Raw genomic sequence first — 15,644 nt, forward strand, 5'->3', positions numbered from 1 at the left:
TTGGCTCAATGGATAGAGCATCGGCCTGCGAACTGAAGGGTCCCAGGTTCGATTCTGGTCAAGGGCATGTACCTTGGTTGCGGGCACATCCCCAGTAGGGAGTGTGCAGGAGGCAGCTGATGGATGTTTCTCTCTCATCAATGTTTCTAACTCTCTACCCCTCTCCCTTCCTCTCTGTAAAAAAATCAATAAAATATTTTTTTTAATTACCACCTAATGCAATCCGGCAGCAACATTTGAAAACACATAGGTTTCTTATAGGACCTCAGTCTATGTATGTTTTATCCAAATAATTAGGTACATTGCTTTTTTAAAGAAATCATATGGATTACACTCATAAACCTTCATTACTTCTGAACTGCAAGTCTTGACTGTATGCAGACAATTGTCACCCAGAACACAGGGAGCCAGGAGAAACTGGAGGATGGTGGAGCAGCAGAGAAGACACAGCTTTTGAGTCAACATAGAGTTCCTCCTGGTTCTGTCACCAACCAACAATTGCAATCTTGGAAGGTGACACCCTCTCTGAGCCCCAGAGAGGTTGTGAAATAAAAACATTAAAGCTTCTCTGTGTGGTGGTTATGAGAATTAAGTTGGGTAGTAAAGTCCCTGAGTCATAAGAGATACCCCATAAGTAGTAATTCTCTACCGACAGTTCTCATTCTAGATATGCAATCTAGTGGAATTCTTCTGGGTCCCAAAGTACCAACAAATGAAATACCAGGTGTTTTTAGTGGCGAACCTTTATCTACCTTTGAGATTCTTTGTTGTCAATGATGGATCCTCACTCTATCACCAAAGTATAGAATATTCACCTACTGATCAAATTTCAAAGGTTTGGAGAATCTGTTCAATTGAGCATCGTGTCCCATGCCTTAGCTCCTCAAGAGATCCGGTGTTCAATGAAGAAGTTTTCAGTGGCTTTGCAGGTGCCTGTCTTGCCTGGTACTCACATCTTTGAGGCCAGCACACGTGACAAAGTGATGCTGATGGGAATGGATCAGTCTTTCAAGACATTTGATGATTTCATAGTCAGGAAGAGCAAGGCTGGTCATGTTCAAGCCCAGCATCTGGGAAACCACCTCCCTAAAGTCCACCAGCTGGAATATCAAACAGAAACACAGTAACTGAGAGAGCAAATGCGTCAACTACTGCTGAGCCAAATGAAACAACAACAAAAAACATGGAAAATCCAGGTGTGCATGAGGCAGGTAAGTGACTTACTCTCATTAACTTTAGTTCTCTCATTTACAAAATAAGAAGGCTAGCCTACTAAATTACCTCTAAAGTCCTTTCAGGCACCAACCTTCAGCAATTTCATAACCACTTTTCTGATGAGCCAATTAATGTGGTATTGGCTACCAAGTCAAGAATTCCAATTAAGCAACCGTGAACAAGACTCTGACCTAAGACTCTGACCTAAGATTTCATTTCTCACTTCCAAGGTAGGAATAACTACAGACCTATCTCCCGGGCCTATTCTGGACCCAAATGAAACGATGGCTGTGTATGTGTTCTGCATACCAGGAAGTGCTTTACAAATGGTGCTGTGGTCATGCCCATGGTCATATGTCCTTATGCTCCAGAATGTTACTGGCAATGTACCTCTCAAACTAAAGGAAGAACAAATGGCAAGAAAGTTATGAGCTCATGACAACAGAAGGGCTTCTAAATGATGCTCAAATCACATCAGACAGATCACCACCATAACATTGGACTCTCTGGGACCCCCTATTAGTCCATCACACACATACACACACACACACACACACACTGAGGAGGGTAGGGGGAGGACTGGAGACAATGGTGGAAATGTGCCTCACACCCCTTCGAATTCTCATAGACTTGTTGGTGATCCTAGGCTGAAGCAGAAGCAGATAAATCAGGGACAGCTGGGCGACGCCTCCCTAGAGGTGCCTTCCATCTTAGGAGAGGTGTGATCTAACCTGAAGACAGATATTACATCCAGACCTGCCTTCCAAACATTCCCACCTTATGCTCATTCGCTTCCCAACCTTCTCCCTACGCTGAGTCCAATTTGGGAAACATAACGCTTTCTCCAGCCTTGTCTCCCTGATGAAGAGGTTCCCTTGAAGTTCCCCATCCTTTCAAATATGGCCAAAGCTCTTAATTCTGGAGTGGTTTGACTCGGAGAGCGCTCACGCGTCATTTGGCCTTCCTCAACTCTGCCTGACACATGAGCCAGAGCAGAGGCGGCCAGAGAGAAAAATATCCTAGGATCGGAGTCCACTCTGAGCCCTTGGAGCACCAGAGAGTGAGATGAAAGCAGAGCATCGGGGGTCAGGCTGCCCGGTACATGCTTCTTCCTGCCTGACCTCTTGATGTGCTCACCAGATAACACTCTTCTCCTTGGACCGGCGAGCAAATAAGACCTGCTTTATGGTTTACATCTGGGTTTGGTTGGCCTTCAGGTCTGGGTGCCACCGTTGGAGATTTGGGACTATTTCCTGCAGCTGATCTCTGTGGAGATGAGGTTTATCCTGACCTCCCGGGGCTGAAGCCCTGGTGACCATCAGAAGATGTGGGATGATGCAACCTCCAGAAGCAATTAGCGAGCATCATAAAAACCTCCCCATAACCAGAACCTGGCTTTTCACAGGCTTTTCGTTGCTTTGATAAGAATGTCTTTTTCTTTCCTACAATCCGTGCCATGAAAATGGGAATTACTTTTCTTAGTGGAATAAATCATGATGGTTCTTTTAATGCCAAAAAAGATGCTAGATGGCAGGCAAAGATGTTGAAATGATATAAAGTTCTGTAAACTGCCTGGCTGGTATGGCTCAGTGGTTGAGCATCAACCTATGAACCAGAGGTCACAGTTCAATTTCCCATCAGGGCACATGCCCTGATTGTGGGCTCAATCTCCAGTACGGGGCGTGCAGGAGGCAATCAATCAATGATTCCTATCATTAATGTCTCTATCTTTCTCTCCCTCTCCCTTCCTCTCTGAAATGAATAAAAAAAATTTTTTTAAAGAAAGTTCTGTAAATAGTTTATTAAGAAATGTGTGAACAATGATCAAGCTTTGGGATTGTCCTATCTTTCCTAAGTAGGAAGGTTTCATCACCGGGTGTCTACCCACCTGCTTTTCCCTCTTTTCCGCTTCCTCCAGGGATTTCCTTAGCGTCTTCAATTCGCTGGTCACCACCTCTATCGTGTTCCTGGCCCTCGCCTTGTCCTCCTGGGCCTCGTGCTCGGTAGTGTCCAGTTCCGACCTGACAGACATAAGCTTCTTCTCAGCCTTCTCCTTCATCTTCTCCAGTTTGTCTCTGGATTTACTGAGGTCTTCAATGGCTTTGGTCTGCTCCAGAGTTTTAATCTAAGAAGACAAGAGAATGCTGATGCTGATCGTCTCTTGTGTATTTACTTAGAAAAACTGCATAAATAAGTCAGAGGTCCATGGAATTCACTGAACTCATAACTTTTTTATGGGTAAAGAATGAAATCTTTATATAAACTTTGTCAAACATATGTGCGGGATGAACATATCTTAAGACAGTTATCGTTTATAAACAACATATCAGAGTCCCATTATTTGGAAAATCAATGAGAGAAAATGATAGGTAGCGTGATTCTGGAGTTGAATATTAAAATGAAGTCTGCTGGCCCTAGCCGGCTTGGCTCAGTGGATAGAGCATCGGCCTGCAGGGTCTCAGGTTCGATTCTGGTCAAGGGCACATGCCTGGGTTGCCGGCTCGATCCCCAGTGGGGGGGTGTGCAGGAGGCAGCCGATCAATGATTCTCTCTCATCATTGATGTTTCTATCTCTCTCTCCTTCTCCCTTCTTCTCTGAAATCAATAAAAAATATATGTTTTTTAAAAGTTCTAAGAAATAAAATGAAGTCTGCTGGTTCTTACATGCAGATTCCATGAGCTCCTGGGCCCTTTCTGCCCCTACCAATGGGTCACGCCTGGTTTGGAAGCATTAGGAAGAGCGCAATGTCCCCTCTGCGAGTGTTTTACCGCAGGAAGCCCGCCTCCCATGCCCTCTGCCAGCTGCATCACTGCCGTGAGGAGGATCCACAGCAGCGCTTTCTGGGGAAATGTCTTCTGACTTTACCAGTGGGGTGCACTGGCCTGCAAGGAGCCAGGACATCAAGGTCATCCGTATTGGTCACGTGCAAGTAATAACATTTAAAATATGACCTGTGCACATGAAGTTACCTATTCATGCCATCGAAATATTTTGACCAAATTCTTTTACGTTTTAGTTCCTTTCTTCTCTGTATTCACTGGAAATCGGACACCTCAAATCCAGGAAGCACGTCACCCCGATCTATCTACCCTCCTTGATACTTGATACAATTCAGCTCCCAGAGACCAACATTTCACAACTGCCTGCCTCTTCTCATTTCTTCCTTCGCAAATTCCTACATGATCCCTAAAATCATAGCCGCCCTCATTTTAAAGAAGTGTTTTTATTTTCCGGACTTACCACCCTGTATGAGTTGACTTTTCCCACAGCAATTACAGCTCTATTTCAAATATGAAAGAGCCACTAAACTGAGCTAATATGCTGACTTGTGTAATGTTTGCACTTTTCCCACAACTCCAGAAAATCAGGGGAAGTTTTCATCTTTTTCTCTGGCGTGTCCATGGTGAGGCTGGCACCCTTTCGCAGAAGCAAAAAGCAACAAGGGAGCGAAGCTGAGCACTTGCCTTAAGCTCATTGGTGTCAGCCAGTTTGGCTTTGAGCTCAGTGTTCGATTCCCGGCACGCGCTCAGCTCCTTCTGCAGCCTCTCCACCTGCTTCTGTAACTTGCGTGTGGTGGCATTGGCCTCGTCCCTCTCCACAGCCAGGCCGGTCCGCAGCCGCTTCTCCTCCTCCAGCTGCGCTATCTTCTGCCGCAGGAGGTTCAAGTGCAGTTCTTTGCTCTCCAGTCTGTCTTTCTGGGTCTTGAGCTGGTTTTGGCACAAACAGGAAGTTTTGAATTGAACAGCCAGTAAACATAGATGATTTACTCAAATAATGTTGATCTTTATCCACACTTCAATAAGCCTACTGTCTAAATCATTTTTAAAAATGGTACTAGATTCCTTCTCCTGATTGCATTTTTATTTCTTATCTTTTGAAGAATTAATTTTGTAGCTGCAAAGTATGAGACTGAACAGCCAGAGAAAATGCACAGAGAAATAGGCTCTCAACACCTGACTCCCTCCAACATAATGTTCATCTAATAAAAATGTGAAATTGCTTTTAAGACAATGAAAATGAGCCCAGCTGGTGGGGCTTGGTGGTTGAGTGTCAACCTACGAACCAGGAGGTCAGGGTTTGATTCCTGGTCAGGGCACATGCCTGGGTTGCGGGCTCGATCCCCAGTGTGGGGTGTGCAGGAGGTAGCCGATCAATGATCCTCTCTCATCATTGATGTTTCTACTTCTCTCTCCCTCTCCCTTCCTCTCTGAAATAACTAAAAATATTTATTTTTAAAAAACATCTAAAATGGTCTTATCAAGGGCAGAATGTAGTAAAACAAAGAGACAAAAATCCTCTCCAACACCCCCCAGCAACTCTACTTGCCCTGGTCTTTCCTGAAAGAAAAGGGTGAGAATTAGCACCAAAAACCTAGACTGACTCATCTCCACCCCTCAGGATGTGAGTAGGTTAGCTTGCTTTAAAGTTCATATATTTTTAAAATAAGAGATACCAAGGAACATTGTTCAGAATAAGTGATACCAGGGAAAATTTTTTAAATCTTTGTTTATATATTTAACATCTTAGAAATAGAAGGGACTTGAGGAAAGTTTGAGTTCTTCGGTGTCTTTATTACATGCCTGGCCTATACCATCCACAAACCAAGCAGGTCCTGAAACAGCACTTATCATTGACAATTAAACTTGATGAAGGAAATTATAGTGGTTTTTAGAAAAAGACTGTGGGCTCTAAGAGGAGAAAAAAAAATCCTCATGGGCTTCACCTGTCACAATTAGTGAGTGGAATATTAAGTACAGAAACCTCCTTCATCTGTTACAAAAATTAGGAATGAGAATCGTGTAGAATTATAGAATGTTAGAGCTGAGGGACGTCACATTTTCCCTAATTATTATTATTAGGTTTTTTTTAATCCTCACCCGAGGATATTTTTCCATTGATATTTAGAAAGAGGGGAAGAGAGAGGGAAAGACAGAGAGAAATATCAATGTGAGAGAAACACATTGATTGGTTGCCTCCTGCATGAGCCCCTACCAGAGCCCAGGCCAGTACGTGTCCTTGACAGGAATCGAACCGGGATCCTTCAGGCTGCAGGCTGATGCCCTATCTACTTAGCCAAACCGGCTAGGGCATATTTCCCTCATTACTGACTCTGCGTTTGTTAAGTGTTTCAGAGGTGTGAAGAACTAATGGAAATGTGGGCTTGAGTATCTTGCCTAATGGTGACAGCAATGTCACTGCCTGGAACCCTTTGTAACATGGCCCTTTCAATATTTCTCTAACTAACCTCCCTTCCTTGAGCTTCTTCATGCTGAAGTCCACTCTATTGCAAATTTACACTAGCAAGTTCTGTGCATGAGTAATTTTAATAATTACACAAGACTTAAGAAAAAATAGTATTAGTGACAAAAAATTCAGTTATCTGAGGGAAACTTCAGGAAAAAAATTGTAGCTCCATTTAATGTCTCTGATGTTAACAGGGGTTGTCTCCTTTCTTTTTAAAATATTCCCAAAGATACAGTACATGGAGAGGAGGTCAAATGTAAATAGAGCATCTTCTATGAGCCAAGAGTTCAAAATGTTATTAAAAATGTACAACCTCCTGAAGTAGGTGTCATCCCCATCTTCAATATGAGGAGAGGAAGAGAGGAATGCAATTTCCCAAGGTCACAGAGCTGGGTGGAGCCAAACTGGGAACCCAGATGGGACTCATTACATGGCCTGCACACTGTAACTCTACCACAGAATTTTCTCCTAAGAACTATTATAAGGATACATTTGTGTTTTCCTTTTTCCTTACCCAATGCCAATAATTACATAACTAATAATTATATTTTTATCCTTTTCATGCATGTATTTAGTCTAAACTGTTTCTAACGCTCCCTTTGAGTGAGTAAAAGTAATCTCTTCTCTCTCTACTTTCTAGTCTAATAAAGCTTTTATAAAGGCAGAGATGGCTAACTATTCACCAATTCTCCTCTCCTATAGTTATAGAAACAGTACATTTTTCAGCTATGTAAATGGCTAGCCAGAGTAAAGATTACCGTTTCAAGCCTCCCTTGCAGCTAGGTTTAACCATCAGAACATATTCCATGGGACATAAACACAAGCTCATGTAGCAATTTCTGGGAACCTCCTTTAAGACCGCTCATGTCTGCTCTTTTGCATTCCTTCCTTCTCCAACTTCCTTGCTGGAACACAGATATAATATTTCTAAAAACTATTTTTAACCATGAAGATAAGGACCACCCTGGGGATGGGTGATTAATGAGCTTAAATGAGCTGGGTTCCTTCAAAACTTCCCGGAGCTGAGCTGTCACACTAGCCCTAAGCTGCCTACTTCCAGGAATTAGTGCAACAGAAGAAAAAACAAAACACTTCTACTTGTTTAAGCCACTGTTACTCTGGGTCTTTATTACTCACAGTCTAACAAAACCTTAGGTGATACACTTGCCATCACTCAGATTGAAACAGAGATTCTAAATACATATTATTATAATCATGTTTCCTGGCCACATTGGTAATACGGTAGCAGCAATTTATATTTCAATATTGAAGTTTCACAGATATTCATTCTCTCAACACTAGCTAGTTTCCACCTCTCCTACCTTTCTCTGTAAATTGTGAGCGATGGTCTTATTTTCAATGACAGCATTGCTCTCAAGGCGTACCAGCTGCTCCGCGCGAGCTAAAACTACATCTAGACGCATGTCAAAGCCAAGTTCAGCAGCTATCTGGCCCAATTTCATTTTCTCTGAGAGCTGGTCCAGAAATTTAAGATACTAAACCCAAGAACAAAAATGAAAATGGGACACAAAAATAAAGTTAACAGGCAATCTCACATAATCCTCCCCTTTCTCCCAAGTTTATAGGTAGTTCTGATTAAACCCAGTAGGTGCCCAGCCCCCCAACACCAAAGCTGGGTAATGAATTCCTGACCCACCCTGCCAGCTCCATGTCCTGCTCCTTGACCATATTCTCTTGACTCTCCTGGTCAGTGACCTTGATGTTCAATCTAACATTACACACTCTTCTTAACCTTGCCATGTGACAGATGTGCATGCTCCCAACTATTTCTCCATCTCTCTGCTTTGCTACATGCTGCTGCCACCACGCCCCTACCAGGCTAATCCAGCCCCAGGCATCCACCCATCCAGACCTTCCATGGAGATTTTTCCCACCCAATGTGGCCCAGGCCTCAAAGTGGAAAATGAGGACTTAACCAGTTGCCACAACACTCTCTATACAAACAACCTTGGACAACATTTTTGCTTTAGAAAATGTCTTTAAGAGTTGTGAATGTATCATATAGTTAAAGGAACAACACTCCAAAATGGAGTCGTTATCAGGAAGGTCAAAGTTCACATTTTAACAGGTTAAAGTGACAAAACTGTTCTGGGACCTTCCTCCCCTTGATTTCTGTGGCTAAGCTGTAGAGTAATGTCTACTAAGTACTTGCTGGATAACCAAGTGGATCAATGTGCTTTCTGTATCATCATTCCATGGTTTGGGTTCCATCTTTGAGATTTTCTTCTCATGGCAATAACTCGGGCAATTTCATGTTGAAATAAATATAAATTCCTGACCACTGAAGCAATCCATTGTTTTTTTAATCCTCACCCAAGTATATGTTTATTGATTTTAGAGAAAGAGGAAGGAAGAAAAGGAAGGGAGGGAGGGAGGGAGGGAGGGAGGGAGGGAGGGAGGGAGGGAGGGAGGGAGGGAGGGAAGGAGAGAGGGAGGGAGGGAAGGAGAGAGGGAGGGAGGGAGGGAAAACATCGATGTGATAAAGAAACATGCTCTGACCAGGAATCAAACCTGCAACCTATTATCTTCTGATCTGAACTTTCTAAGAATCCCAACTGGGCTCCCTACCTTTAGTGTCTGGACCTTCAGAGACATTCTGCCTTCAGAAAACCTTTTTCTTTTCCTCAAAACCCTTCCATGCCTCCCCATTACCTATAGGATAAAGCCTCGGGGAATGAGCCTGAGCTACCTCAATTATCCCTACCTGCCTCCAGAGCCACCTCCCACCTTTGGCCTCGCCCAGTCTCTTTGTGCCTCATTCCTCTTCTAAACAGTCGTGTCACACCTCCCTTCCTTCATCCCTCCTGCTGTTCCCTCTGCCTCAGATCCCTTCCCCAACTCTTCTGCCGGGCAAATTCCTACTTGTTCTTTAAAGCCCCTCACATAAGTCACCTGTGGAATCTGCCCCTTCTCCCCACTAAAATGCTACTTATCCTTCAACAATCAACTCAACTACCGTCTTCCTATAAAATCATCCCTTTATACAGAAGCTCCCACTCTTGTCACTGGGCTCCTATTGCTCTTTCTTAATCAGTATCTCTGTTATACACTTATAGCCTTTAGTACAGCAAATTATTTGAATGACTGTCTCCTCTATTGAATTATGAGCCACTTAAGATGAATCGTGAGTTATGTATTCATACCTTACCCTCCAAGCCTTCAGCGTCTCATATATAATAGCTGTTCAATATATTCGTTAAGTTTAATTAGATATAATTGAATGATTAGATTTAATTTGAATCAAGGAAGTGCCAAACAATAGGAAGAGACTTCAAAACAATACCCATTGTTCCTTGAAATTTACTCATGATTCAGTATGTAAACATCTATCGAATTGCTGCAAAATTCAGAGTAATTTCAGGTAAAATATTACAGTGCAACAGATGTATCCACCCATGGACATGCCCTCAGGTTATTACCTTTTGTTTCTCAAAATTCAAGTTGTCTCGCAAAACATCTCCAGACACCAGCTCCCCCTCCAGGTGTGTCAGTTGACCCTGAAGAGCCTCCAGCTTGTGCTCAGCTTTCTGGGCTCTCTGCAGAGCTTTCTGGTGAAACCCAGACTCATTTTCCACCTGTTCAACAAGCTCAGATATTTGGGCTTCAAGCTGGGAAACCATCTGGAAACAAACAAAACAAGAATAAGCCTTGTTTTAGATGCGCCAAAGTGTTAAAATCTAGTGCTCAGTGCAAGCAACATATTATTTATAACAACAACATCCAGATTCTTCAGAAAAATGGACTAAGAAACAGGTAATTGACCGATGTATTTAAAATAAATCTGTATCCATTACCTAATAAAATACTTTTGATTGGCCTTTTTAATTTTTATATAATTCCTCAAATAAGTTACTCCATAAATGTTTATGGATAACAGTTACTTACCCCTAAAACTGCCATTAATTTAGGAATTTTAAAGCTTAGTTGGAAAAAGAGTTCAGACAGATAGTACTTTTAAAACCTATACAAGTGTCAAAAAATAAACTATATAAGTATCATTCTTCTTCTACCATATATAGTGGTTTAAAGACTATGCAGTGAGTTCATCTTGATAAGCAACCTTGAGAAGTTATCAGTGAATTCAAGAGCACAAAGCTACAGGGTGGGGCAAAGGTAGATTTACAGGTGTTCGTATGGGAAATAATACAAAAAGTAAAAATAATAATACAAGAATAAACTCTGTTTCATGTACTCACAACTGGAAACCTACATTTGCCCCACCCTGTATTGCTTCAAGCTCCTTTTCCATTTTCTATTGAGTATTGGTTATTCCTTCACTAACCTTAGTCAGTGGTGCTGCCTCTGGGCTACACAGTTATGGGGCAATGTTATCATCTGAACATGTGAAAGGTCAAAATTATTTTAATATGGTGATTCTGCCTAGGATCAATGGCAGTGTACAAGCAGGCAGGACAGTCTGAGTATTACCTCCCCTCCTATAACATAAGGTCACTGCTTCCCTGCTGAATGCCCTAAGACTCTCATGATCCCTAACTTGCCCAATGCTTCCACCCTTCTGTGACGTTGCTCTCTTTGTCCTGACCTTCCCTTAAACCAAGAACATAGGCTTACTCAAGACCGCAGGTATACTTTGAGAAACTCAAATTGATCCTTGCAAATCCAGTTTTCATAAAATGTTGAATTCAATAAAAACACCAAGTGTGAGGTGATGAATTATGTTTTGTTTTGATGGTTTGTTTTTGACAAGGAGAGGAGTAAAGTAGTAGATATTTACATGATACTCAGTACCATTCTCACAGTAATTGAAGTATCTTGATGGTTTCAGATTTACTGTTTCAGTTTAAAAAGAAAAAACAACAACTTCTGCTTGTCTATCTATAAACAACCATGCTTAAAGGCAAGAAGAAATTAAAGCTGTGTTCAAGTATTTTGAAACAATAGGATTTGTTCCGAGTTACCCTCAGAGCTTAAGCTGAGGATCAATAGTTATAAATCAGAAAAAGAATTCACTTCAATGTAAGAAAAAAAAATTTTCCCTGGGCCCTATAATTATAAAGTAATGCGTGCCCTTTGTAAAAGATCCATTAAGAACAAAAAAAATACATAAATCAGCCAAAAAATAATTCCCATGATCTCACTGCCCAGAGATAGCAACTATTAATATTTCCAAATAACTTATTTCATGCACTATTTAAATATCATTGAGATGACTCTGTATTTGCCATTTTATCTTTTTGCTTTTACCTCACATTTTAAGCATCTATCCATGTCAGGTAGTAGATTCCCAGTTGCTGGAGATGGCCAGAAGTTGGCGAATCATTAGTTAAGAATGTGCTGGGGTGGGTTGAAGTGCTCTAATCAGGAATGATAGACTACTTGACCTCTAAACTCTCTAATCCTGGACTTCTATGGCTTTCAAGGTCCCAGGACTATGTTTCCATTAATTCTAGATCTCTGAGGGTGCTCGAAATCAAATATTTGTGGGAAGCTGCTCAATGCCACATCCAAGGAATTATATTTCCCAAGGACATTTCAAATTTCATTACAGAATATGAGACTCTGAGAACCATCATTTCATATTTCCCATCCTAACTAATGATAGATCTGATCTTAATGCAAGAGAAAGGTATGCTTATCTTGGTACAACATACCAAGTACAACCTACAAAACAATGGCCATCAAACATCGTCCCCAAGATACTGCCTCCTGGGGACTGTTTAATGATATCAGATGATACAGCACATTCCTGTGCAGCAGGAAATGTGGTTTCACATTTAACTTCATGTGGGAAATGAGTCTTTCTACCTGAAGATCATTCAACACTTCTCTGATCCCACGGAAACACAGAAAACCTCATCTGGAGAGATGGGAAACTGAGTGACCTCTTAGCCACAGTCAGCACACTGCAGAACAGAGACAAGCAAAGTCTTCCACAGAAATCAATCCGCAAAGACTCCAGTGTGAAGATGACACCTCGAGCAACTGCAGGAAGCTAGACTACGGAAGTGATACTGACCCTGAAGGAAGAAGCAGACATCCTAATGTAGACCAGACTGTGGGACCGGGACCTAGGTGTCCGATCGTCCTGGTTTCAAATTCCAACTCTACTAGTACTTGCCAGTGTGTTAACCAAAGCAAGTAATTAACCTCTTTGAAACGTGCAGACTTTGTTATGATAATTAGATGAGACAACTTAGATCATTTGAGTAGCACGGTATTTATACTCAATTGACATTCACCACACTGCATACATTTTTATCATCAGTATCACTCCTGCAGTATGTTGTTTCGGTCAATTCTATGCTTTTGTCATACAGAGTTCAAGGGACCTTTTGGGAAGTGTCCTGTGTCCTACGTCATGTTTCTCTACTTATTTTCAACCCATGGAGCCTGAAGTCTTTCTGAGAAGGACAAATAAGGGACAAGCATGTTGAATCAAAGGTGAGAGGGTCTGTGCTGAATCCTCACCCTGTGTGAACCCAAGAGTGTCCCACGGACCTTGAAGACTCAGCAGAATAGAACTTGTAAAACCACCAGGATGCCGATGGTGAACTGTGCAGATCCACCAACTGCCCTCTCAAGGTTCCGGTGTCCAGAGAGGATCAAACAGCTGAGAACCTCCCCACACTCTATGCATCAGAACTCAGCTTCATACGCTTACTTAGGTCTCAGTGGATACACCACCAAGTTTTTTCAGAGCTAAATTTACATAAAAGTATCCAAATAAATTAATGTTCCAATCTGACTCAGTTCTTGGGAACATCAGATGCCAGTGCCTGGATGAACATATGTGTCCCACCAAAACTGGTGGTATGTTTTCACACCAAGAAGTCTTAAAGAATCAAGAAGCATTTCTTTCTCTCTTTTTCTTTTTTCTTAGTCTCGACTATTAATATACCCCTGATATTCTATGGGACAAAATGTGCCAGGGATTTCGGCATTAAAAAAAGGTAGGGGATGGGGGGAGGAAAAGGGGACTGTAATAAAGAATACATACCTCAATTGTTTTTAAACAAAAAAGGCACTGAAGTAAACCACACTTCAAACCCAAGCAGCTTGCTTTTTGGAAGGGAAGTAATAATGCCCTAAAAGAATTCATTCACTTCCCAAGGACAAGTTGTTGTTGATTTCACCAAAGAGGTTCTTTTGCACTAAGTTTGAGCCAAATGGAAACACGAGAGCTCTAAACTGGAGAAAGAGCCCCTTGGGTCACTTAAGGACCAGTGAGTGCCTTTTGGACTTAAACGACACTTTTCTGATTATTCAAGTTATAGTTTTCACTTAAGAAATATATAAAATAAGTTATCAGGAACCAGGTGGAACATCAATCAAATTCTCCTTCTGTCCTGTCAGTATGTGTGGCTGACACTGTTGACTAGCTAATCCTACCCTCTCCACCTTTGTGCATATCAACTTTTGTTATGAGGTGAATTAGGTCCCCCAAAGAGAGGTATGTTGAAGTCCCCCAGTACCTCAGAATGTGACTTTATTTGTAAATGGAGTCTTTTTTATTTTATTTTAAATTCTTTATTGTTTAAAGTATTACATGAGTCTCCTTTTTCCCCCATGGAAATGGAGTCTTTACAGAGATAATCAAGTGAAAATGAGATCATTAAGGTGGGCCCTAGTCCAATGTGACTTATATCCTTATAGAAAGGGGAAGGAAATACAAATAGAAGGAAAATGATGTGAAGACAGAGAGAACAAGCCAAGTGGTAGCTGAGGCTGCCTGAAGCTAGGCGAGAGGCATGGGACAGATTCCCCATCACACCCTCAGAAGAAACCAATCCTGCTGACAGGTTGATTTGGGACTTCTAGTGTCCAGGACTGTGAGACAATACACTTCTATTATTGTCTAAGCCCTTTCTCCTCCAGTTCATGGTATTTTGTTACAGTTATCCTAGGATATTAATACATTCTAGGGGCTGGAAGAGCCAAAATCCCTATCTGTTCACTCTCCCCAGTGCCCTGTAGCCAGGGGTGACCGTGTAACACACTTTTGGACAATGAAAGGTCAGTGGGAGTCTGTTGAAGCTTTTTGGTAAATGTTTGCTTAGTAGATTTGAAGACTAAGCATAAAGCAGAATGATAAGCTCAGAGGGGGCGTGGGGACTTGTGGGACACCCCTCAGGTCCTTCGGGGCATCGGGGTGGGTCCCCACAGCTCCCACAGAGCTATCAGACCAAGATGCACGCCAATGGGGAAAACAGAGCCTTATGTGTACATAAAGCAGAACAGAAGAGCTGGTCTAGATAAATGTTTGTGAGCCTCTATTAATTTATCTTTAATTTAGGAAATGACATGGAAATCAATCACAGTCATAATTCTCATCCAGATGATTAACCAGTGAGGCAACATCTAAAAGGGAGACAAAAATTTTGGCCTCCCCCTATGTCCGTAACAGCGCAATTTACAATAGCTAAGATTTGGAAACAGCCTACGTAGGATGAGTGGATAAAAAAAAATTATGGTACATCTACACAACGGAACACTATGTGGCAATAAAAAAGAAAGAACTCTTACCATTTGCAGGAGCATGGATGGACTTGGAGAATATTATGCTAAGCCAAATAAGACAGTCAGAGAAAGATAAGCATCACATGATCTCATTCATATGTGGAATCTAATGAACCAAATAAACTGATGATCAAAAATAGACCCAGAGACATAGAAGCATGAACAAACTGTTGAACCTCAGAGGGAAGGCAGGGGAGGGTGGGTTGGAAGAGATCAACCAATGAACTTGTATGCATATATGCATAACCAGCAGACACAGATAATGTGGTGGTAAGGGTCTGGGGGGGAGCGGGGGGTGGACTGGAAGAGGTTAATGGGGCAGGGGGGGGGAGGAGGACCTATGTAATACTTTCAACAATAAAGATTTTTTTTTTAATTTGGCCTCAAAATTCTAAACTAAAACCTGAAAATGTCGCAACTTTCTGTCATTGTGCAAGACGTCATTTCAAAAACACGGGTTACGAGTGTCCTGAAATTTCAAGGCCAAATAACATCTAAATACTCATGTAGGAATCCTGGAAATGGACGTTTCTTTAAAAGAGTGGTATTCAACAGGGGTAAATTCACCCCTCCCCCTCACCATGGCAATGTCTGGACATATGTTTGGTTGTCACAAGTTGTGGAGAAAAGGAATGTGAGTGGTATCTAGTGGGGAGAAGTCCAGAGCTGCTGCTGACCACCCTAC

The 15,644-nt window shown here is 41.9% G+C and overlaps 1 protein-coding gene across 1 annotated transcript in view; it reads right to left on the reverse strand.

The window, feature by feature from the left end:
• Positions 1-541: 541 nt before the first annotated feature.
• ARMT1 (acidic residue methyltransferase 1) overlaps positions 542-15,644 on the reverse strand; it is a 130,555-nt gene continuing 115,452 nt past the window's right edge. Inside the window, exons 10-14 of the mRNA XM_079781396.1 lie at positions 9,901-10,101; positions 7,783-7,956; positions 4,681-4,923; positions 3,104-3,340; positions 542-1,100 (exon numbers count right to left, since the gene is read on the reverse strand). Coding sequence (XP_079637522.1) covers positions 915-1,100; positions 3,104-3,340; positions 4,681-4,923; positions 7,783-7,956; positions 9,901-10,101 — 1,041 coding nt within the window. The 3' untranslated portion in view covers positions 542-914. The remainder of the gene's footprint in view (positions 1,101-3,103; positions 3,341-4,680; positions 4,924-7,782; positions 7,957-9,900; positions 10,102-15,644) is intronic.

The sequence above is a fragment of the Cnephaeus nilssonii genome, assembly GCF_951640355.1.
Source record: "Cnephaeus nilssonii genome assembly, chromosome: 9".
Lineage (NCBI taxonomy): Eukaryota > Metazoa > Chordata > Mammalia > Chiroptera > Vespertilionidae > Cnephaeus > Cnephaeus nilssonii.